The sequence below is a fragment of the Sceloporus occidentalis genome, unplaced genomic scaffold, assembly GCF_023333645.1.
Source record: "Sceloporus occidentalis isolate IW3139 unplaced genomic scaffold, rSceOcc1.0.p SCAF_10, whole genome shotgun sequence".
Classification (NCBI taxonomy): Eukaryota; Metazoa; Chordata; class Lepidosauria; order Squamata; family Phrynosomatidae; genus Sceloporus; species Sceloporus occidentalis.
The window spans coordinates 187,095-212,125 of NW_028316990.1; the positions used below are offsets into that span (position 1 = coordinate 187,095).

At 40.8% G+C, this 25,031-nt stretch overlaps 1 protein-coding gene across 1 annotated transcript in view; it reads right to left on the reverse strand.

The window, feature by feature from the left end:
• ITFG1 (integrin alpha FG-GAP repeat containing 1) overlaps window positions 1-25,031 on the reverse strand; it is a 91,484-nt gene that overhangs the window by 47,573 nt on the left and 18,880 nt on the right. The window contains exons 7-10 of the mRNA XM_089540728.1: window positions 20,846-20,907; window positions 14,802-14,886; window positions 8,211-8,305; window positions 5,289-5,461 (exon numbers count right to left, since the gene is read on the reverse strand). Of these exons, the coding sequence (XP_089396854.1) occupies window positions 5,289-5,461; window positions 8,211-8,305; window positions 14,802-14,886; window positions 20,846-20,907 (415 nt within the window). The remainder of the gene's footprint in view (window positions 1-5,288; window positions 5,462-8,210; window positions 8,306-14,801; window positions 14,887-20,845; window positions 20,908-25,031) is intronic.

Below are 25,031 nucleotides of genomic sequence, written 5' to 3' on the forward strand. Positions count from 1 at the left end.
CTTTCTGAACAGGGCAAGAAAAGCCACTGCTGAATCATTTTTTTACTTAACATTTCATGCTTGCTGAAGGAAATTGTCGCCCAGCACAGAAGGTAAATATAACATGTTTTATAGACCCATGGCAAGCAGTCAAGAAGTGGTAACAGAAGTGATATCAAAACATTATTCTCAGTCTTTTGCTTTTCACTGTGGAACATGCTTCCTACCTGAGAAGATGCATTTGGAAAGCATGCACTACAAATGCTTTAATCAATTTGAGTGGCAAAAAAACTGAAATGAAAGAGTATAGAGCTATGCAGGATGCACAAAGACTTCTCCCTCCCTTTGCCAATTTGATGGAGAACATATATTTTCCTTCTAGTTTACATTGCAACCTGACAAAGTTTTTCTCCTTTTCTTTTATATTTTGATGTAAACTCCCCCATCAAAGATTCTAGGAGTTATAACCAAAAACAGAAGCTGGCAATGTTCAAGTGCTTTATTAGCATTTCTTTTAAATCTGGATCTCACAATACTAATGAGATTTGAATTTGTTCGGCATTTTGGCAGACGAAATATGCAGGTTGAACAGGAAAAAAACTACTATATGAGAAAAACAGCCAATTTGTGCCCCCCCCCCCCCCCCGGTTGTGGTGTGTGTCTTCAAGTAGTTCACCCTGTTATGGCAACCCTAAGGTGAACCTATCACAGTGTTTGGCAAGATTTAGACTCATATCATAGAGTTGGAACAGAGACCACAAGGGCCATCCAGTCCAAACCCTGCCATGCAGGGTTTGAAATCACTGGTTAACTATTACCCTATTACAGAAGGTATACAGTGGTCCCTTGGCGTACGCAGGGGATCTGTTCTGGACCCCCCTGCGTAAGCCAAAAAATGCGTAAGCTTGAGTCCCATTCGACTGAATGGGGCTCATGCTTGGGGCGCGGGAGAGTGCATGTGCTGTGGGCATGCACGCCATTCACTCTCCCATCACACAGCTTCCACGTAAGCAGCAAGCCACTTATGGGGCGCCCGCCTATAGCACTGGCGCACTGTATTATGTTTTAGAGTGGTTAAATGCAAATAGTGTATGTATACAACACAACAGTAACACATCATGACTAGATGAGCGATAGAGTACCACCCTATGATGATTAGGTGGTGAGCTAGGACTTGGAAGCTTCATGTTGAAGTCCCCACTGAGCCATGAAACTCACTATGTCATCTTCGGCTACTCCCTCTCATCAATCTCACAGATCAAGGTTGTGAAGCTAAAGGTTGGAGGATGAGATCAGTGCACTGCATCTTGAGCTCACTGGAGGAAAGGTGGTATATAAACACAAACAAAAGATGATAAGGATGAACATTTGGACCTCAGAAGATGGGCTGTCACTAAAATATTACAGTGACCGAGGGATGCAATTTGAAACTTTCCTTTTATTATGGATTATATTTTGGGTCTGCCACAGTAATCTGCATTTATACATCTTTTTAAAATGGGGATTTTAAGGGATTTTCAAAGTATTAACAAGGTTTTTGAGGATTCCCTTGGTCCTTTCCAGACTAAACAGCAGCACACAAGCTGTGTGTGATACTGCAGTGCTAGTTTTGGAAACTATGGCCACTGGAATGTGACAAAAGCTGTTTGGGGAAAGAAAAATATTTTGTCCTGATGAGCCTCAGATTATGGAAGAGATGAAAAAACAGCTGTACACTGTGTGGGAGAGTTGTGTCCTGTTACCTGAATCATGTGCACTCAATTTAACTGTCCATGTTCACCATTTCCAGTTTGCTTCCAGATACAGTTATGATACTGACCTTCATCTACCCAAACTTATAAATTCCAGGATGTAACCATTTTAAAAGGCTCATTCTACTACTGTGCATCTTAATAGGAAATAAAGATCAGCCTGATAGCTTTGGCAGCATTCCTCATATGCTCCTACTCATGTACCACATTTCAAGCATCTCAAGAGCTTCATACCCATTATCTCCATAATCCTTACAACAGCGCTTTAACACAGACAAGTATTGTTTGGTACAGATGTGGGGCTGAAACTGAGAGTAGAGGGTCATACAATACATTTATAGCTAAAATCTGAACAAGAGACCTCCTAGCTCACACCTTTTAGCTATCATACAATTTTTTTATGATGTGAAGAAGTAAATGCTGTTGACTGAGAAGAATACTACATTTGATTCAAAATCCCTGCTCTGGTGATCAATTAGCTTATGTCCAGATAGCCTCTTTACTATATCAAAGTATGTAGTCTCTTCCGTTGCAAATATTATTAGGTTTCAACCATATCTCCAATTTTCTGTATATGATGTTTACCAACAAGGAGCGAAGGTGAATCACACACTGATTTAAATGTAAGTGGGAATGAACACTCAATGCTATTAATTCTCCTTTATTTCTATTGTGTTTGCATTTAATTCTCCATTGTGTATACATGCATTTTAATTATTTTTTAGGAACCAATTTTTAAAATATACAGCAGTATATTTATATTAAAATGCTACTTTTATTCAATTTATATTACTTTAAATCTTTTGAAGTTAACATTCAAGAACTGAGTTAGATACATCTGCTCTGATGAAAGATCCTGCAATAAATAAAGCATGCATTTGATAAATATTTTGAATGCAATTATATAAAGGTTCATTTCCCAACGTGTCCTCCTAATACTGTCCAGCAGCTTCAGGCTATATAATATTACAACAGAATAAGCCAGCTGTTTGTAAATGGGGGAAGGGATGGAAGTGGGAAGCATTGCGGGTCACGACAGTGGCAGTTTTCCAACAGGGGAGGGCTGGCAACTGAGTAGAAATGTGTGCGACAGCTACCAGAAAATACATCTACAGTGTATCCATCAAAATGAAATGGGTCAACAACTGCTGGAGGGAAGAAGAGCTGCCTGGGGCAAAAATGGAACTGACAATTCACACTGCAAACACCACCAGGAACCAAGCTCCCACACACAGGGGGAAAAAACCCTAACAACAACTGCATCCATTCACCAGCCCTAATGTAAAAATAAAAGAGAGAGACAGTGCTGGAAAAGCAGAACCAAAATCCTTCCTTTCTACTGGGCCAACAGAAGGAATGCAATTTCGCCATCCTTAAGCAATCAGGAGAAATATTGTCTTAAAAGTCTTCTTGTTGGCATCATTAATGTACATTAATATATTTGGAGGACTGTATCTCCCTGTATCAGCCAATTCAAAGTGAAAGATATTTGGGAGAGATTCTTCTTGTTGCCTCCACGGTGGGGGTTTAACTGTTTTTAAAATTATCTCTCTATGTTTTATGGATGTTTTTGTATCATTTTAAATCTGTACTGTAGGAAGTTAACTGTTGAGTAAAGAGATGGAAATGGAAAATTCTTAATGCAATAGAAAATAGATTTAAAAATTAAAAATTGTATATTTATATACGTTAGTACATAAGATTATAGGTATAACATATGCATACTTAATAGATTTAGAAAAACATGTATTTTCTTTTTCTGCTTTGTTCAGTTATCATGACTTGTTTTTTTAATATAATTTGTTTCTCTAGTTGGTCATTTTTATGTATGCTTTATGTTTTTAATTAATAAAAATTAAAATAAATAAGTAAATCTGTACTGATTTTAATAATTCATAAGAGTGTGAAATAAACATTTTGATAAATATAAATAAAAATAATGAAAAGACTGGATGTGGATGCTTGTCTTAATGGAAAAGTAGTACCGATGCATGGTAGACAAATGAGACAAGCACGTTCAGAGGTTACAGGCTGTACTGTTATCAGGCAGTTAGATCTGTTTGCCGTTACATAGATGTTGCTGTTGCTGGCAGAACATTATCATGAAAGAAAGGTCCTGGTAGTCTAAAGCCAGGCAGGTGAGTGTTAAGTGGGCTGGAAAAAATGCAGCATATAAAGTCTACAGACACTAAAACACCAATATTTCCTTTATGTCATGAATTTACAAATTACACATTTGTGCAACTGAATGATTCCAAAACTCCATTGCAGGCAGACAAATTGTGCTTATGGACAGGATCCAAAGAGCTACTTTATCCATGCCCAAGGACTAAGGAATGCTCCAGCCTTTTCAATAGGAAAACCTTGTCATATGATATCAGTGTCCTCTGCTTTCACAGTGGAAAAGGGCACTGAAACAGGTTAGAGAATGAGGGATAGGGAGGGGCTTGTGAGTCCACAGAATGTTACTTATTTTCCAATCTTGTGGCCCAGTGGCATCACAGGGGGAGTGTGGTGATGCAGCCCACACTGCATGACACTCAAGAAAGGGGTGACACCCAATTGGGCCCTCCTCCATGCTCCCCCCTTGCACCATCCCCACCTGGGCTGCCATCCTCCCTGTGCCATCCCATGCTCCCTTGCACACACTCACTCCCTGTGCTGCCCTGCATGTGCTCCCACCCTCCCCATGTTCCAATGCATGTGCTGCCTCCTGCACTGTCCCAGTTGGGGTGGAATGGGGAGAGGGAGTGTATGACACCTGGAAGCACCGTCCCCCACATCAGGTGACACCCGACACAGGGACACCACTGCTGTGGACCACAGTCTGCATCTGTCTTTAGGGCCTTTCTGTGGCTCCTGGACCACCCTGAAACCCAAACCTTTGAAATTTTTTGATGGCCTCCCCACATAATTTTTATGGGACCACTGATTATGCCCTAAAACAAGAGACAGCCCCTCACTCTTGTTTATTCAAAACCAAAACAAAACCCTCATAACGAAAAAGGAAATTTACAAAACCAGACATGACACTGTGCTTCAGAGGCTTGTACAACCCACAGTTCAAAAACCAGCCACCAGCCTTCTAGAACTAAACTGTCACAAAACTGTACATCTCTAAATAACAAATACACACACACACATCGAGAGAGAGAGAGGGGAGGAGGATAAGAATATGAGAGAGGGAGAGTGAATGCACATATACTTTTAGATACTGATGTACCAATTGGTACGTGAAGGTTTAACAAGGGAGGTGAAATATGTTGCTTTATGCTATCTCCATTTTTCATTTCCAACTGGAAAGTGTGAAGGAGGCACTTTCTGCACAATTCACTTCTCTTCCTGGACTTTCACTTGTAACACCCCATTAAACAGCAGAAAAGAGTAAGAAGGCTATTTCATTCAGGTAAACAATGTATGCTAATGCCATTCATACCCTTCACTAGCAAAAGGGAATCAGATCCTATAAGGCTGTGATATTTCAAGGGGAAAAAAACTGGATGCACACTGGTGCCAAGAAGAAAGTAGGCCTGAAAATAATTATGGACCATACTGTACCTTCCTGATGTATTCCTCAGTATGGCAAGTGCATCCGGGTAGCCATCCATGTTATAATCTCCAATGTGAAGTGTGATTGGAACTGAAAATTCAGTTGAAACTGGATCATTATTATATGGGACAAAGCCCCATACAGTGCCTTTATTTGTGAAGTTTTGTAACACTGGAAACCACTGCAAATGAGGAAGAAAAAACAAACTGTCAGGATTGGCTGGCTTTAATTATCTCATGTAACTGAACAGATAATAATCCATCAACACCATTTGTGTTGCTGTGATGATTTGGATCTGTCACAAGTGTTTTGAATGAGCTGGGGAAATGCTGTTTGAATGTCTGTTGTCCATCTTCTGTAAGGGAGGATTATTAGAAGATGCAAATGGGAGAAGAGCCTCTTCTCTCACTTGTCCCTTCAGAAAATCTTCCTTTGCAGAACTAGGACTGCAAACATTTGCCCCTTCAGACAACTCCACAGTTCTTGCATTCAAAAGGGTATGTGCTCGAGAGAAAAGGTTGGTGTGTTAAAGGATGGCCAAAGGACAGAACTGCTTAAAGCAGGGGTAGGCAACCTTTTTGAGCCGGGGGCCGGGTTGCTGTCCCTCAGACAACTGGGGGGCCGAAGCCAAAAAATAAATAATTAATTTTTTTTTGGTTGAAAAAAATTAATTAAATAAATAAACCGGGACAAATGTAGGACAACATTTTCAAATGGTGGACACTTTTTTTAAAAAAGTGGAGGACACGCAAAAAAAAATGCTGATTTTTTAAAAAAATGTTAATATAAATGCATGTTTCTGAGGCGTCTATAGACAATTGCCCCCCTTGCCCCTGTGCGCGAGAGGCCAAAGGCCTCGGCGGCAATCGGCGGCAGGACCAGGCTGGGGCCGGTCCCAAGGCCTCGCCGGGCCACATCCGGCCCGCGGGCCACAGGTTGCCTACCCCTGGCTTAAAGAAAACTGGGCAAAGTAGGTCATGGGTTGATAACAGTGAACAGAGGGAACAATGAGCAGAAGAACAGAGGAGCCCTATTCTTTGAACTAATTTACCAGTTATTTAGCTACAGACAGCATTGCTTTTCTAGCAAAAGAGAGAAAGCACTGAATAAGAATGTAAGACTGGATGAGCCCAAAAGTCTATCAGGTCCAACACTCTGTTTACATAGTGCCAACCAGTGGATTTTGGAAAGTTCTGGACAATGGCTTAAAGACATTTAAACTTTTTATAGACCACTTTTCTATTGAAAGTACCTAATATGGAGCATAGCTAAACAATAAATCAATTATTTGAAAAGGGACAAAGAATGAAGGCAAATGTGCATACATTCCTTCTCCTTACCAAAGACAGTTCAAGGGGTCTATTCAAGTGTCTGCACTGTCCAGGGAAACAGTAACAGCTAATGCACATTTGCCTCTTTAACACTGAAAGCCTTTCCTAACTTTCTTTCATTTTATTTTATTTTTTGTTATGGCCTACATACTACATTTTGTTTTGGACTATATACTACATTCTCCTTTATGGGTCTGAAACATGGGTCACCTATTGCCAACACCTACGACTGCTCAAACGCTTTCATCACCACTGTTTATGCACAATTCTAAACATACACTGGACTATGTGACGAATGTTGCTGTCCTTGAGCAAGCAGGGATCACCAGCATTGAGGCCATGCTATTGAGGACGCAGCTGCGCTGGGCAGGACACATTTCTAGGATGAAGGACCATTGCCTCCCAAAAATAGTATTCTACGGTGAACTTGGCATGGGTCAGCGTAAGAGGGGCACTCCAAAGAAGAGATACAAAGACTCCCTGAAACAACACCTCAGGCTTGGCCAAACTGATCACCAACAATGGTCTGCCCTGGCCTCACATCGGGAGACATGGAGACGTACCATCCACGATGCTACAGCCTTTTTCAAAAACTCACGCTGAACGAGTCTTGAAGAGAAATGACAGTGCAGAAAGAACCACAACTTGGAAACATCACACAAGGAGACATTCTGCTGTGCTTTCTGCAAACGGACTTGTTTATCTCGGATTGGCCTTTTTAGTCATCAACGCGCTTGTAGAAAGCGCAGGATAAGTCCTTCCTGAATCTTTGTTCGTGAAGAAAAATCAGAGATATACTACATACAGTAACAAGTAGGAGTATTATTTTATCTCATAGAGAGGCAGAGAAGGAAAATGGAACTTCCAAAAGGAAAGGAAGACCATAAGCAACAACCATTGTGACTTATAGGGTTCTTGAGGTTGGTGAAAGTACTTCTATGACTCTCTTTCTGTGTATATGGATTCTACCTAGCACCTGCCCAACCTTTTCTCCAAGGAAGATAACTCCATAGTTTTCCTACACTGCTCTTATGGTTAGAAATTCATTGTTTTCTTTCTTCTTGCCCCATCTACAGGAGACAGAATGAATCATGTGATGGTTGCTTTGGCTACTGGATATATTAGGTTTCTTTGATTAGACACAGCGTATTAAAAGGGGAAGGCACACCCACAAACATCTGAATGCATGTACTAGGAAGCTGCAACTAGCTACAGATTTCTGGTGTTTCCAAATATTTAGAGAGGTCAAGACACTAGTTTTTTTGTGGGCTTTTCGGACTATGTGGCCATGTACTATAACCTGAGGTAGAATCCATATACACATAGAGAGACCTGGAAGAGAGTGACCTGGAAGAGAGTGGGTATATATATACTGTGTGATCCTGGGTAAGGAGGAGTGATTCCCATGTTAATGTGTGTATTGTTCTGTTGTAGGTCAAGACGCTGTTTAATATGTTTCAGTATTTTTACTGCATACACACAGAGTCTGAAGTGGCTCTAAATGCTGCCCCATTTTGGGTAGATTCACACCTTTATCATTGGTTAAGTCTTTAATCTACAAAATACAGAGACATTCAGATGTAATCTGTGCAAACATACTTGATCTGATCCTGGTTTAGATAGGTAGATGACACTCTTTTGACAAGCTGCATCAGCACACACTGGCAGCAAATGCTCAGTCTGTCCATCACCATCTGGCAAAACAAGCGGAAGATAAAAACACTTCAGAACAGGAGAATGAAGAGTCCTTTTTATCATCAGAAAGAATATATATACAAAGAAAAGGCAATGTATTTTGATAAAATATAAACAAAGGAAGTGTCAAGGTAATTAAAGAGATAAATCGTAATCCTTAACCTTGTCAGCCTGTTATCTAGCCTTTCTGTTCATCTCAAAAACACAAAGACTTTCCTGGTCAAACGATGAAGCTCATTTTTATTTCTGATATGTAACTGATTAACAATCCAAGTTGAACCTGGCTACTTCCTTTTATCTGCACAGGAGAAAGGGATGTAAATATTAAATCTACTTCTGATCAAATGCTCATATATAATTCTGTACTGGAGCTCTGTGATACAGCAGCTGAAGCATCGAAGTAAAAGTGGAGGAAGTGGGTTCAAATCCTCGTTTTGCTATGAACTCATTCGGTGAGCTTGAGATAGTAACCAGTCCAACCTATCCAAAAAGGAACGTTGGTATTTACCTGTTATTCGTTGGAACTGGCAGCCACACCCAGCACTCATTTTCCTGCCTGCTGGAATTGAACGTATCACAGGTAAGTACCAACGTTCTTTTTTTGAGCAGGCAGGGTCGTAACATCCTGTAATTCGGGATTTACTAAAGCCCCTCAGTCTAGGGGCAGGGAGGTGCTATAACAGAGACTGCAGCATCCGGTACCACCTGCTGGACAACCCTTCTTCCAAAGGCTGTCTCAGCAGACTGAAAAACATCCAACTTATAATGTGTTATGAAGATGGACAGGGATTTCCAAGTGGCTGCCCTGCAGATCTCTGCCAGGGAAGCGCTTATATCCAAGACCATCGAGGTCACCGCGCTTCTGGTGGAATGCGCCAGCACCCCCCTTTGGGGGGGGGGGCAACCCTAGGGACATGTAGCATGCCCTAATACAGGCCTTTTCCCATCTGCTCAGGGTGGAAGGAGAGGTTTGTCAGTGTCTACCACCATGTAATCTCTGGAGGAAAGACAACAAACTAAAAACAATACCAACAATAACCAAATAACAAATTGGTAGGGCCACAGAGTATTAACCTAACACAAAGCACAGCTTTTGGGCCTTGCTTCTGCAACCCATCTCTACAAATAGTGTCAGGAGATAATATCTTTGCCATAATATAAACTATTATCCTATACAAATCTACATGCATAATCACAGTCACCAAGCTGAGACTTAAATTCTATTGTTAGTCCTGGCCAGAGTAGATCAGTGGGATTTACCTACATATTGATTTATAATTAAACAAGTGAATGAATGGGTCTATTCATTGTTGTTAGTCTTCAAGCCGTTTCTGACTTACGGAAACCATATGGTGACCCTATAACAGGGTTTCCTTTGCAAGATTTGCTCTGAGGGGAGTTGCCATTGCCTTTCGCTGTGGCTGAAAGACAATGGCTTTCTCAAGACTACCCAGTTGGTTTCTGTGGCCAAGTGGGGATTTGAACCCTCATCTCCAGAGCTGTACTCCATCACTAAAATCTGCAGTGTAGTGTACTGCCAGCCTAGGTGTGTTATCTAATGGGTTGGAAAACGAAGAATATTGTTTTAGACTTGATTCACTACCTACTTCTGGTTCCTCCCAAACAAATAGTTTGAATTTCTATCTTTGTTCCAGAAAGCACATTTATGAACCCATCTGGCCAAACATATTACAGTTGTCCCTCCAGATTCGCAGTTCTGATTATTCACGAATGGGAGGGCAGGGAGACGAAGGCGGGGGATGAAGAGAGGTACGCACGTGTATGTCTGTTTTTCTTCATCTCCCCCCCCCCCCTTTGGTTCTTTCAACCAGGTCTGGGAAAGTGCAGGAGGGCGGGAGGATGAAAAGAGGAAGGCATGCACCTGCTTCTCTTCATTCTCCCACCCTTCTGTCCGGTTAAAGGCAGGGGAGGGCGGGGGAAGAGCCAAGCAAGCTTCTTCTGACAGCTGTCCCAGGCATCGGAGGGGAAGTGGGAGAGGCTTACTTTATTCACAAATATGAATGAATGAATATTTATTACGGCACACAGCCAGCACAGTATACCATATTCGCGGAGATACTGTTCCCCTAACCCCCAGGAATCCGGAGGGACAATTGTATATAGATATCCCAAACATTTTCATGCAAGTTTGGGAGTCGCTGCAAACTTCAGCTTCGGTTTGGACAACTGGTGTTTTGCATTCATTTTGCATGGAACTTTATGTGAAGCAAATTTTAAAGGCTGTAATTTCTGTCAGACATTTTGTTTTGTTCAAATTATAAGCAAAATTATCATTCCAGGCAATGTCAGGTAAATTTCCTAGCAGAATGTAAGATGCTGATGTACTGACATTATAAATGTATTAACATAATTTATCATACATCAGTACTGCACACTAAATTCATTAACTGTGAATGCCTGTCTAGCAGATCTGTATTTGCATTATACACTTCAAAATGTTCTAAGCTAGTCCTGATGTGTTTTGTTGCCTTTCTGCTCACTCTGCTGAGCAGGATCTTGGGTTCCAAGCTAAGAGATTGGATTGCACATCTAAGGATTTTTTGGCTATTTCCCCCCTCTTATTGTACCTCTCAGAATTTCCAGCAAGCACAGACAAGACTGACCAAGGCGAGATACCACTGGCCCAGAGATTTACCACCTCAGAATGTTTGTGAGAATAGGCATAACAGCTCTAGGTAATGCCCAATGCCAGAGCTCGCATGGTGTAGTGGTTTGAGTGTCAGACTATGACTGTGGGGACTAAGGCTTGAATCCTCATGTTGCCATGAAAATCCACTGGGTGACTGTGGGCAAGTCACACTCTCTCAGCCTCAGAGGAAGGGAAAGGAATACTCCCTCTGAATAGATATTATTATTATTATTATTATTATTATTATTATTAACCTTTATTTATAAAGCGCTGTAAATTTACACAGCGCTGTACATACAATCTTTTTAATTGGATGGTTCCCTGCCCTCAGGCTTACAATCTAACAAGACACGATACAAAAAGAGAAGGGAGTGGTGGGAGGGAAGAAAACCCTGTGATATGGTTGCCAGAAGTTAGAAATAACTCAAAGTCATACGACGACAACCACAACACCCCCCCCCCTCCCATGTCACCATCTGGAAGTACAAAACACCACCAGTGTATTTGTTTAATCTTATAGCCCACTATCAGTAGGAAGGAATACGGAATGGTTGTGTCCTTATATCCATGTTGACAAGTCCTTTAATTAAACGGCAACTGCAAGGCACGTACAACTATCCCAAAGTTTACTTTTCACTACTATATGATTAAAGTGATTCCACTTTGAATAGCAACGAGCATTATTAATTTACAGCGATCCTTTTACCCAGTGATAAATGCCAAAAATGACATGGCTGCCTCATTACCGTGAAATGCTCACTAAAATTATGTTTTGAGCTGACATTATTTATATAAATAATGTATAAACTATGATGTGCAAAGGTCATTGGTTTATCTTTTTGCAGGCTACACTTAAGTCAAGAAAAAAATCTTCCTTATAGGCACTCACTTGCTCCTTGTTCTGTGCCACCCACTGAGATAATTTTAATGCTCCTATTTGGATTAATTTTCAATTTAAATAAAACCCTCCCAAGCCTTTGTCCTTTTTAATTAGGGTTGTAAATACCTCAGCAGGAGGTGACAGGGATGGAAAAGGGATTACATTAACATGTCCTCGCCACCTCAGTCAACGTTCAGAGGCTCATAACAAATATGCCTAGGTAACCCTGCCAAGGGAATGAAGGTCTTCACTTAGACTTTGTTATTGTTGTTGTTGTTGCATGCCTTCAGGTCATTTCCAGCGTGTGGCAATCCTAAGACAATGCTATCAGGGGTTTTATATTACAGTCCCCAAACCTCTAAATACTGTTCAAATTTAATGGGAAAGCATAGGTTCCTGGCAGGAGAACAAGCTGAATCATAGAGTTGGAATCATAGAATCATAAGAATTGGAAGAGATCACAAGGGCCACCCAGTCCAACCCCATTCTGCCATGCAGGAACTCTCAATCAAAGTATACTTGACAGATGGCCATCCAGCCTCTGTTTAAAGACCTCCAAGGAAGGAGGTTTTAGTACCACAGAATGGTATTTGTAGAATTTGTGTCTTTAGGTTGACTGAAGTGGGAGATGGTACTTGCAGCTCTAACTCACATAGCAAAATGTCTTTGGTTAACTATTCTTTATCTTTCCTCTGAAATCACTCTCCCACCTGATGTCCTCCTTCATTTTTGTCTATGAAGGTCAGGCGACAAAACTGTAAAAAGGTTTTCTAGAGAAAGACATTTTGCAAACCCCCTTATCTTATTTATTCTTACTGTTTTAGCTAGGGTGATATTACGTTTTCACAAAAAGTGGGACACCAAGTGGAAAATTGTGAAGAAGTGATACACTTTTTAAAGTCTTGCTTAATTGTGTTTTTCCTTCTTCTGCATTTCTTGAAATCCAAGTTAATTCACTCTTCTTTAAATGTGGCATTTTCTGAAAATTACAATGAACCTTTTGGCGATATTATCCACTGCTGTTTGCTATAACACTTGGTGTGATGAAATTCCATTGACGACTACTTCTTTTTCCTTACATCTTTCAAAATAAATGTATCTGACATATACTTCATGCTTATTAGTATTCATGGCATTTTTCAATACCATCTGTTTTTGGGGAATCATTAGCAGCTTTCTGTAACAGGACAATGTAAAACTCAGGAAGCATGGACAAAAGAGAATTGAAATCATTTTGCTTCCCCCAACTCCTAGTCAAATCTTGTTGGTCTTCTTTCTTTAAAAGATGAATACATATAAGCAAATAGCCATTCCACTCTTGCCTCAGTTTTAATGAACATTAAAATTGCCTCAGTTTTAATGAACATTTTAATTTAAAACCACTACCCAAACAAAAGCAGCAACAATAATCAGAATTCACAATATTTCGTTTTGTTCTGTTGCTATTTGCATAGCTGAATGTCTTTAGGGTCTACACTAAAGTGGTACTCAGGAGAGATGGTATTTAATTAAAGGTCAACTAGAAGTGCACAAGAATGCTTGTGGGTATTTTTAGGCACCCGCTCAAGGAAGAGTAACGGCTACTGCAGGATTAGATGACCTTATTTTCCTTCGGTTTTAGGCATCAACCAGACTGCAAATATTAAGAATATTTTAAGATCCCGGTTGTTAAAAGTGACAGTAAAACACAGCCTAAATCCAGAGCTGACTCCAAATCTATTACAAAGTCTGTTACACTAGAGCAGGAGTGGGCAAACTACAGCTGTCTAGAAGTTTCCAGAAGTCCCTAAGTTTTGTAACCAACGGTGAGGGAGCTGAACCCCAACAACATCTAGAGGCCTGTTTTTTGCCCACCCCAGATAAATTTCCCTTAAAAATAAAAATCCCTTCAAAATTTTATTGTTTACAATTCAGTACTGTATGGATGTGAGCGTGATGTAGTGGTTTGGAAATGGGCTACGACTCTAGAGACCAGAGTTTGCATTCCCTTGTCAGTCCACTGAGGCTGGTTAGCTTAAAATACACTTCACCATAATATCCTAAAGACTGAGTTGTGGCCATGGTCCAATGCAATACTAGTGGAATGGAAAACACTGCTAGTACCGTGGGTCCTTGTTATCCGCTGGGGGTGGTTCCAGGAGCCCCTATGGATAACAAAATCTGTGTATACTCAAGTCCCATTAAATATAATGGCATAGCAAAATGATGCCCCTTATATAAAATTGAAAATCAAGTTTATCATTTTTAAAAAATATTTTCAAGCTGTGGATGCTTGAATCTGTGGATAAAACATCCGTTGATAAGAAGGGCCAACTGTACAGTTGTGTTGCATGTAAGCATTCCCTAGGAAGTAACACAAGAGACAGTATATGTTTGTACGGTTGTTGTGTGCCTTCACGCCTTTTCCATCTTATGGCAACCCTAAGGTGAAACTGTCACGGGGTAAGATTTGTTCAGAGGTGGTTTTCCCATGCCTTCCTCTCAGACTGAGAGAATGTGACTTGTCCAAGGTCACCCAGAGAGTTTCCATGGCCGAGTTGGGATTTAAACTCTGGCCTCTAGAGTCGTAGTCCAAAGTTCAAATCCAAAGTCCTATACGAAAAGTATTCCTATTGGCCAAAAATTGCTTGAAACTAAATTTACATGTAAATTAAGTACTCTCTTTGTTCAGAAATAACTGGCAATTATAACATTAAGAATGTTGACATGTTTCATCAATCTTTTTATAAGCTACTTTATTTAATTTAAATGTTTCTCATGCATATCAGAGTTTTTAGGTACTTTATCTGGTAATGTCATATAAATGAAGATTGCAGAAGAGGGTTTTCAAAAAACAGCAGTGCAATAAAATAGTAATTTTATTTCTTAAATCACAAATAGTTTCTTATACATGCCCACTTTGTTTTAGCCACATATATGCATGCATACATTTCAAAAACGTCAGGTAGAAAGGAAGAAACCTCACCAAAATCTGCAAATACTGACTGGCCAACAACAACAGCATCTTCAGGTTTCTTCTTTATGTGTGTAGGTTTTGAAAAATTCCCATTCTGTTAGACATAAAATACATGGAAAAGTCAAAATGTTAACATCATCAATGCATAAACATTTTATCTGTGAATGTAGGGTAAGCCTCAACAAAGGCACATACAGGAAATAGTATAAATTCATACTTTTTAGAGGCAATATCGTTGTCTTTCTAAAAACTGATTACAGGGTTCTTCCCTAAAATGCTGGTTTAGGGTAGTTTAGAGTCCTATAATCTCTCTTCTGTGGATTTGTGTTTTCTAATATCAGGATTTGCAAATTCTTTGTTATTTATATTGCATTTGGAGTTCACTTACATTTTTTTTTCATATTTGAAAATAATGTATTTCCAGTCAGCCATGAAAATATTTTATGGGACTCTTAAAAAATGAACACGTTCATTCCATTTAGGAGAGCAAACTGTGTTAATTCAATCAATTTGCTAAAAAACATATGAGTAAATACGTCTATGTAGGTTTTCCTGAAAGCTACAAAGCTTCTCACTACTTGATTTATATTTTACCAATTTAGTTCTTCCGTTTCTTCTAAAGTATTGAACAAACAAACTTTGTCCTAATTAAATGCTGGGAAAGTGTCAGTCTGGAAAGTGACTCCAGTATAAATAAATAAATAAATAAATAAATAAATAAATAAGTCCCAGCTTCTCTCTCAGAATTAATAATTGGCAGTATCTTGGATTATATTACCTACATTATTTTTTTTCAAAAACTAGACCAATTTATTAAAAATAAAAAGATAGCAGTGAAAGAACACATACACACAATAGTAATTAAAAACTAAAAAACAATGGAGAAATACAGTTGGACCTCCACATTTGTGGTTTTGACTTTTGCGGATTTGATTATTTGCAGTTTTGATTAATATTTACTCTCTATGAATCTCTACGTCCTCCAGCACAACTCTGCCAGACGCTGACTACACAGCTGTACTGGAGAACCTAGGAGTTGCTAGAGAAAACACTTATCTAGACATTTGTAGATCCTCCAGCATGATTCTATGATCAACTGGCAGATGCTGACCATAAAGTTGATGGGGAGATTCCTAAAGAAGCATTCTCTCAGGTAGTTTTTTGTGGGGTTTTCGGGCTATATGGCCATGTTCTAGCAGAGTTTCTTCCTGATGTTTTGCCAGCATCTGTGGCTGGTATCTTCAGAGAATGTTTGCCTGGAAAGGACTTGGCTATATATATTGTGTGACCTGGAAAGGCAGGAGTGATTTGCATGGATATTGTTTGTTGCTAATGGCAGTCCTCAGGGTGTGAGGGTCTGCACCAGAGGACTAATGTCTGCTTGATTAGTGCTCATTGTCTGCTGGGAAACCTCTGACCCTGGTAGATTTCTCATTTGCATTTGTTGAGTCTTTATCTTGCTATCTTTCAGGACTGGTAGCCAAACCTTGTTTACTTTAAGGGAGTCCTCTTTCCTGTTGAAACTGTCCAGGAGTTTGTGGATTTCAATGGCTTCCCTGTGCCATTAGCAAGATGCCAGCCACAGATGCTGGCAAACGTCAGGAAGAAACTCTGCTAGAACATGGCCATATAGCCCAAAAAAACCACAAAAAACTATGGCTGCCAGGCAAGAAAGCCTTCGGCTTCAGTATTTTTTTATTTGCAGGTTTTTCACATTCATGGGGGTCCTTCACCTCTAACCCCAGCAAATGTAAAGGGACCACTGTACTTCAGCCCTCTTGGACACTCTATTTGACCACAAGATGGCTACGTTTGAACAAAAGAATGTTAAAGCCTGATTTCAGCTGGAAACAATGGAACAAGACTTCATCAACAGGTTGAGTTCCATCCTCTGTGGTTTGAAGAGGGATAAAGGCCTTTCTTTTCATCATTGCATGCTGTCATTCAGCTCATCTATGCGGGGTATTCTGTATCACCATATCTTGTCATTAAATGACCAATGTCTGGGCAATTTTCATTAAGAGTGATTTCTCCTTTTTTATCTCCTTTGGCCATTCTGATTACAATCTTTCAGACAATAGAACTGATCTATAGGCAAAACGCTATCTCTTGTACTTGGACTGGAGAAAGGCTTTTTCATTGTCTTGCTATCTATGTGACAATGTCCTTGTTATCCCTGGTTGGTAAATGGCCACTGTCAACATGATCACTACACTTGGCACCTTCTGCATGGTGCACTTTGTTGTTGTTATATGCTGTCAAGTCATTTCTGACTTCTAGTGGGGCTTTATTGGAGAAATTTCTTCAGAGAAGCTTTGCCACTGCCCTTTCTGAGGCTGAGAGCATGTGACTTGTCCAAGGTCACCCAATGGGTTTCATGGCTGAGCTGGTCTCCAGAGTAGTAGTCCAATGTTCAAACCACTAAGGCACACTGGCTCTCCAGTTATACAGTGGGGGCCCCAATTACACGAGGGATCCGTTCCGGATCCCCCCCGCGTAGGGCAAATCTGGGTATGCTCATGTCCCATTAAAAGCAATGAGGTGCGTGCTCGTAGCTTGGGGCAACGCACCCACCATTACTTTAATTGGTGCATGGCTTCCGCATAAAATGGAAGCCATGTATAGTGTGCCCATGTATGGCGCAAGCACACTGTACATGTTTCTCTCCATGATACCATATTATTTATCATCAGAATTCATTTATCATATTATCAGTGTTCACTCTGCCATCCCACCAAAACACATGCACAGATATCTGTCAACTATGACACATTCCATGTATCAGATGAAGTGGGATGCAGTTCACAATCTTATGTCAAGTAAAGCTAGTCAAGCTTTAAAATAACACTAGATTGGTGTCCCCCACACCATGCAGCAAAGGTGAAAATGGCTCTTGAATCTATATTAGTATATCTCTCCATTTCCTTTGCTGGGTAGCTTTCCAAATTACAATTTCACTGATTTTTGAATGATTTTGTTTGACATTCTTGTTTATTAAAGTATTACATTAATAATGTTTTATAATTGTATATTTAATTATATCTATTACAGTATTACCTTTATTGGCCAACTGAAATACACAATATACTTGTTGCAAGCTTTCAAAGCTCCACTGGATTCTTCATCATCCTTCTGATGAAGAAGGCAACGGAACTTCGAAAGCTTACAACAAGTATACTGTGCATTTTGATTGGCATTGGCCAATCACTGGTGGATTTTTTCTTTGAATTTACTAAAAGGCCAAAACAGCTACCCCTGCATATTATAGTATCTTATTTTATCTCCATAATTTGTTTATAATTACAGTATAGTTTATATATGTTTGGAACTGTTTTTGTTTCTGTAAAGGGCCATGTAAATTTATGGCCATATACAAATAGATAATCATCATCATCATCATCATCATCATCACCACCACCATCACCACCATCATCATCATCACCTAGTATGCTCAGGCAAAGACTGTCTACATAAATGCTTTTGAAAAAGATATCACTACAAAGAGAAGAAAGAGTAAGACAAGTTATGTGTGAAAAATACGCTCTTCTGAAATTGTGGCAAAAGGGGTTTTTCCCCTCTGTAGCCAGGAAAGACATTATTTGGTGGTCCTATATGTAAACAGACACACCTGGCCTAGGGCTGCATCGTTCTTTCAGCCAGGGATGAATGCATATAACCGGGATAAAGGTTCATGTTATGTGGCTTTGGGCAAAAATTTTGGTCCCTGGTTATGTCAAGTCAAATTGACATTTGCTGGTGAATAGTCCATCAGCATGTGGCACATTTCAAGATAAAAGCAATGGAATAAGTTGAAAGACTGGCTTTGCAAGTCATATCACTGGGGTCCTATGCAATTCCCATTCATTACAGCAGGGTCTTTCTGACCAACTGAAATTCCTGATGTCCTTTAACCATTTGCTACACTCATATCTTGACTGACTTACACTTAGAGATGATGGAGTCTTTCATTTCTTTATTCAATGAGCCTAACGTAAGCTTTGATAAAATGCAGTGGGCTGTGATAAAATGAGAAAATGACCAATTAAGAGTTTCACCATTCATCCAAACTGAAAGTCTATTATTGATAAATCAAGATCTTAAACTGAAGTCTAAGGTTGGTTTAAATCATAGAATCAGTTAGAGTCCAACCCCCTGCCATGCAGGAAATCACAATCAAAGCATCCCCAATAGATGGCCATCCAGCCTCTGTTTAAAAACCTCCAAAGATGGGGAAACCACCACTCTTCAAGGGAGTGTGTTCCACTGTCGAACAGTTCTTCCTGTCTGAAAGTTCTTCCTAATACTGAGGTGGAATCTCTTTTCCTGCAGCTTTAAGATCCTGGTTTCTTTAGAAGCTGGCAATTAGACTGCTCTTAGGCATTTTTAAAAAGTATTTTAATATGTTTAAAATGTTTTTTTTAATCTTTGTATTGTTTTAATTTGTTTTTATTTGTTCATTGTATTCAGAGGCCTTGTGGGCTAGGAAGCAATACAGAAATATTTTAAATAAACAAACAGACAAATGTTTACCTACCTTGGTGAAATGATAGTGAATTAGAAGTTTCCTGGTTTAGTTAGGGCTTGTTCAATGGGAGAAGCAATTGGGCTACATATGCAGTCTAAAGTGTATGCATACCCTATCTTAGGCCAAGATACCATCATCCAAGCTGAGTCACTGTGGTTTAAAATCAGTTTCAGTTTAACAATTATATCCAGCTCAAGCGGTTCGCAAATGTGAAAAATTTCATTTTTCAAATAATGATTATTTGAGTAACTTTGAAAGTACTTTGGATTTTAAACGTCACTTTCCCATTAATATAGAGTGTGTTTTCATGTACGTTCTAGTCATGTGGAAATTATGATGTAGAACTGTCTTCTAAACACTATTTAACTCCTATAACACTTCAAGGTGACCAAGGACACATTTGGTTTGACATCTTTTTTTAAACCCACTTTCAGAGAGCTAGGGGTGTTTGCTCTGCTCTTCCATACTGGGAGGGGAGAAAAAGGAAATGAAAAAGTGACTGCCCTTTGTTCTAGTACCAGATCAGAAGTATTTAAAGTAACTAAAAATGAGATGAAATATAGTTAAATGAGCAACCTTTAAGCATCATACAACTAACTGCTGCTCCTTGAAATTAATCTATTTCAAATAATGTACTAACAACTAGGAGTGCTTTGTTTGTGTATATGTGTATGCATGCATGTGTACATATGTGGCCCTTTCACAAAGAGGACAAGAAGACTCTGATCCAATAAAGGTATGGAATCATTAAACCTTTCATACTTTATATTAGATATTATTACCTTTTGACAGTTACTTTTTAATACCTTACAGCAAGTGGAACAATGTTGTGCTTGCTTCTTCCATCCTAAAATATGCCTCAAAACAACTCAGATTGCCACTGGTACATCTTCTTTAAAAGTGCACGCAAATATCTGGACACATGGGTCAGTATCCAGCTGTGCCATTCAGGTAGTGCAAATGCTGCTGCACATGTGTACCCCTCCTAGTTCTAGGTTATGTATCCAATGCAGTCTCCAGTTGTTCAGTCATACTCACAACTGCTTGACAAGTGGTAGCATGCCTAGGAAGACTAGGATTGGGAGGATAGCTATGAAAGAACTACAATATAAGCAGCAAGGAAGAAGCCTGAAAAGTCTCCAGATTATTTCCCCTCATTTTTCCAATGGGGGGAAAACAGCCACATTTAAACAGTATAGAGGACTGGAAGCAACAAAGAAAAGGTATTATGTTTAATCATTTTTTCTGTGTAAGCCATCATGCTGACAAATTAAATGCCAGTAATCTTATACAACAGATGACATCACAACAGGAGTCCTGTTAACCGCACACATTAAAACTGACTGAGTGGTTTATTGGCAGCCAAGCTTATATTCTGCAGAGGGAGGCATACTGAGTAGCAACATTCAGATGTTTGGAAGCAATGTGAAGTTATGTTCTGTCAAACAAAGATTCTTTTGATTAGCATTATCAGACCGCTGGTGCTTCTCAGGCCCTGATAATAGAGAAAACCTAAAAAGCGTCTTACCTGATTTTCCCATATTTCAAACTGAATTTGTCCATCATTTAATAATGTTGTGAGAAACAAATCTGTAATGGTACAAAAGGACAGAGGTCAGCAGAAGACTAAGGAAGCATTAATTACACTTTGCTTGGGCATTTAATTCAACCAGATAGGCTTCAGCTAAAGATGACTACACTCGTCCCTCCATATTCGCTAGGGTTAAGAACACAAGACCCCCGTGAATATGGAAAAAACGCAAATAACCAAAACACCATGTTTTTATCTGAGAGGACATCTCTCTAGGAATCTCTAGGTCCTCCAGTGCAATGTCCGACAGACACTGGCCATAGAACTGGAGGAGCTACAAATGCCTAGTAGAATATTCTCTCTAGGAATCTCTGGTTAGTTAAAGTTGACCATCGAGCTGCAATGGAAGACTCAGATATTACTAGAGAGAACATATTAATCAAATCCATGAATAATCAAAGCCGCAAATACTGTATGGAGGGATGAATGTACTGTATAGCTGTGTTAATTCAATGGTTCTTAAATAATGTCTCTTATTAGCATTCCAAGGCTCTCAACTTTCACTGAAACAAAAACGCAAAGGCCAGTTTCCCATGTAACACAAAAACAGATGTTGGTTGCCTTTCAGTGCGTACTCTAATTCTTTCCATGACTTCTCATTTCAAACAAACTCTAGTTTTCAATATATTCAAGTTGACAAACTATTCTTTGTTCCTGTTACTTCTCACCACTGTTGGGAACAATGATCTGGCCTGGACTTCAGTTTCTGATTTGGAAGGTAAGCATAAACCACGGCTTGCCAATTCATCTCTTATCTAGAAACTATGGTTTTACTCAAAACCAGAGATCAAGGAAGAAATTACAGGGAGGTGTTCAAGAACAGGAGAGAAGACAACATGTAAGTTATAGGATTGAAGTGGTAGCAAAAACCATGGCCTGATGAACCACTTTACTATCTAATGAAACCTTGGTCAGTCAGACGAAACGATAGAAATCTGTTTTGCAACAGTCGTGAATTACAATTTGTGTCATTGAGACTGTAATTGTAAAATTTGTGCTTGTTGTTATGGTGACAGATTTGTTCAGGGAGTGGTTTGCCTCTGCCTTCCTCTAAGGCCGAGAGTGTGTGACTTGCCCATGGTCACCCAGAGGGTTTCCATGGCAGAGTGGGGATTCGAACCCTGGTCTCTAGAGTCGTAGCCCACTGTGTCTAAATGCATGTTTAAATGGAAGAACACATTTAAGCACATGCTTAAGTGAAAGAACTTAAGTTGATGTAGTAAATTAAAACAACTGCCTAATATATCATCTTGAGAGAACTCTTCCTAAGGTCCTTTAAAGGAAACATGAAATATAAAGCACCAAAATGAAATTTGAAAAATAAGAAGTTAAAACGGATCACCATTTTCTTAAGAATTATGGCAAATGGGGAGAGGCAACAAGGGCATTGTCCCTTCAAATACGAATTCTGTGTCCAATGAATTTTTCCTTCAGTCCCCATGTTTCTAGCATTGTAAAATGAAAATTGAAAATGGTTCACACATAAATCTCTTATCTTTGCTGTGTTTGCATTCCCTTGGTAATGCTTCCTTCTGCTTTTCTTTGCATACTTAAAATGCACTTCTAAATGCCTGGCTGAAGTTTTAAAATACTGCAATGCTAGAAATTTGGGGACTGAAGGAAAATTTAATTTGGAGTGGAAAATTCTTATTTAGGGGACAATGCTCTCATCTGTCCCCACTTCCATAGCTACATCACTCATCCCACTAAATTTGAGGTTCCCTTCTCCTTACTGATTTTTTAAATAGAGGCAAATCAAAAAGCAGTTCACATGTGGCAACCAACAGCTGTTCAACTATATAAGATTTGTTTTAGAGAAAGCCTGTACAAAATGATACCAGCAGAATAATAATAAGCATCTCCAAAACAAATAGAGACTGGGTTTGTTTTGTTTAAAACTAGCCAACAATACAATGGCTGTAATGTCAGGTAGCTTACCAATAAAACAAAGAATGTGTTTAGCTATTTGATGTGTGGGAGGAATAAATGTATTTGTTTAAAAAAGAAAAGAAAAGAAAGGAGACGTGAAACTACAAAGGGGCAAAGAAAGATGATAATTTAAATGTCTAAAAGGTTTACTGAGTTAACAATGCAGAGGTGCTTATAAAGAGAGAAGCCTATTTCATCTACTGTAATGTGTTTTGCTTTTTCCTCTTCTTCTGAAGAGGAGATTGGTTTGGTTTGCTTCCCTTTTTATTTTCTGGAACAGGGTAGAGGAAACCAAATGAGAGATTTGTAAAGATGTGCCAGCCTTACACTTTCAACATATTATAGAAAGACTGGCTTTGCAAGTCACACCACTGGGCTCCTAGGCAATTCCCATTCATTATAGCAGGGTCTTTCTGGCCAACTGAAGTTCCTGATGTCCTTTAACCATTTGCTAAACTCCCTAACTGTCATCTTTCGGCCTCTGAGGGAGAGAGTAGGCTGGCCCAGTTCCATCAGGGGCTGGCCTGAAGACAGAGGCTCCTCCCTCCCTAACTGTCATCTTTCGGCCTCTGAAGGAGAGAGTAGGCTGGCCCAGTTCCATCAGGGGCTGGCCTGAAGAAAGAGGCTCCTCCCTCCCTAACTGTCATCTTTCGGCCTCTGAAGGAGAGAGTAGGCTGGCCCAGTTCCATCAGGGGCTGGCCTGAAGAAAGAGGCTCCTCCCTCCCTGTCATCTTTCGGCCTCTGAAGGAGAGAGTAGGCTGGCCCAGTTCCATCAGGGGCTGGCCTGAAGAAAGAGGCTCCTCCCTCCCTAACTGTCATCTTTCGGCCTCTGAGGGAGAGAGAAGGCTGGCCCAGTTCCATCAGGGGCTGGCCTGAAGAAAGAGGCTCCTCCCTCCCTAACTGTCATCTTTCGGCCTCTGAGGGAGAGAGTAGGCTGGCCCAGTTCCATCAGGAGCTGGCCTGAAGACAGAGGCTCCTCCCTCCCTAACTGTCATCTTTCGGCCTCTGAGGGAGAGAGTAGGCTGGCCCAGTACCATCGGGCTAGCCTGAAGAAAGAGGCTCCTCTCTCCCTGTCATCTTTCGGCCTCTGAGGGAGAGAGTAGGCTGGCCCAGTTCCATCAGGGGCTGGCCTGAAGAAAGAGGCTCCTCCCTCCCTAACTGTCATCTTTCGGCCTCTGAGGGAGAGAGAAGGCTGGCCCAGTTCCATCAGGGGCTGGCCTGAAGAAAGAGGCTCCTCCCTCCCTAACTGTCATCTTTCGGCCTCTGAGGGAGAGAGTAGGCTGGCCCAGTACCATCAGGGGCTGGCCTGAAGACAGAGGCTCCTCCCTCCCTAACTGTCATCTTTCGGCCTCTGAGGGAGAGAGTAGGCTGGCCCAGTTCCATCAGGAGCTGGCCTGAAGACAGAGGCTCCTCCCTCCCTAACTGTCATCTTTCGGCCTCTGAGGGAGAGAGTAGGCTGGCCCAGTACCATCGGGCTAGCCTGAAGAAAGAGGCTCCTCTCTCCCTGTCATCTTTCGGCCTCTGAGGGAGAGAGTAGGCTGGCCCAGTTCCATCAGGGGCTGGCCTGAAGAAAGAGGCTCCTCCCTCCCTAACTGTCATCTTTCGGCCTCTGAGGGAGAGAGTAGGCTGGCCCAGTTCCATCAGGAGCTGGCCTGAAGAAAGAGGCTCCTCCCTCCCTAACTGTCATCTTTCGGCCTCTGAGGGAGAGAGTAGGCTGGCCCAGTTCCATCAGGGGCTGGCCTGAAGAAAGAGGCTCCTCCCTCCCTGTCATCTTTCGGCCTCTGAGGGAGAGAGTAGGCTGGCCCAGTTCCATCAGGGGCTGGCCTGAAGAAAGAGGCTCCTCCCTCCTTAACTGTCATCTTTCGGCCTGTAAGGGAGAAAATAGGCTGGCCCAGTTCCATCGGGGCTAGCCTGAAGATAGAGCCCCCTCCCTCCATAACTGTCATCTTTTGGCCTCTGAGGGAGAGAGTAGGCTGGCCCAGCGTCATCAGGGGCTAGCCTGAAGAAAGAGGCCCCTCTCTCCATAATTGTCATCCTTCAGCCTGTGAGGGAGAGAATAGGCTGGCCCAGCTCCATCAGGGCTAGCCTGAAGAAGAAGAGCCCTCCCTCCGGTCCATCTGCTTTGGTCCAGGCCTCAGAGGGAGAGAAGAATACTGGACCTGATTCCCTCCCCCCCTCACCATTCCCTTCTCCT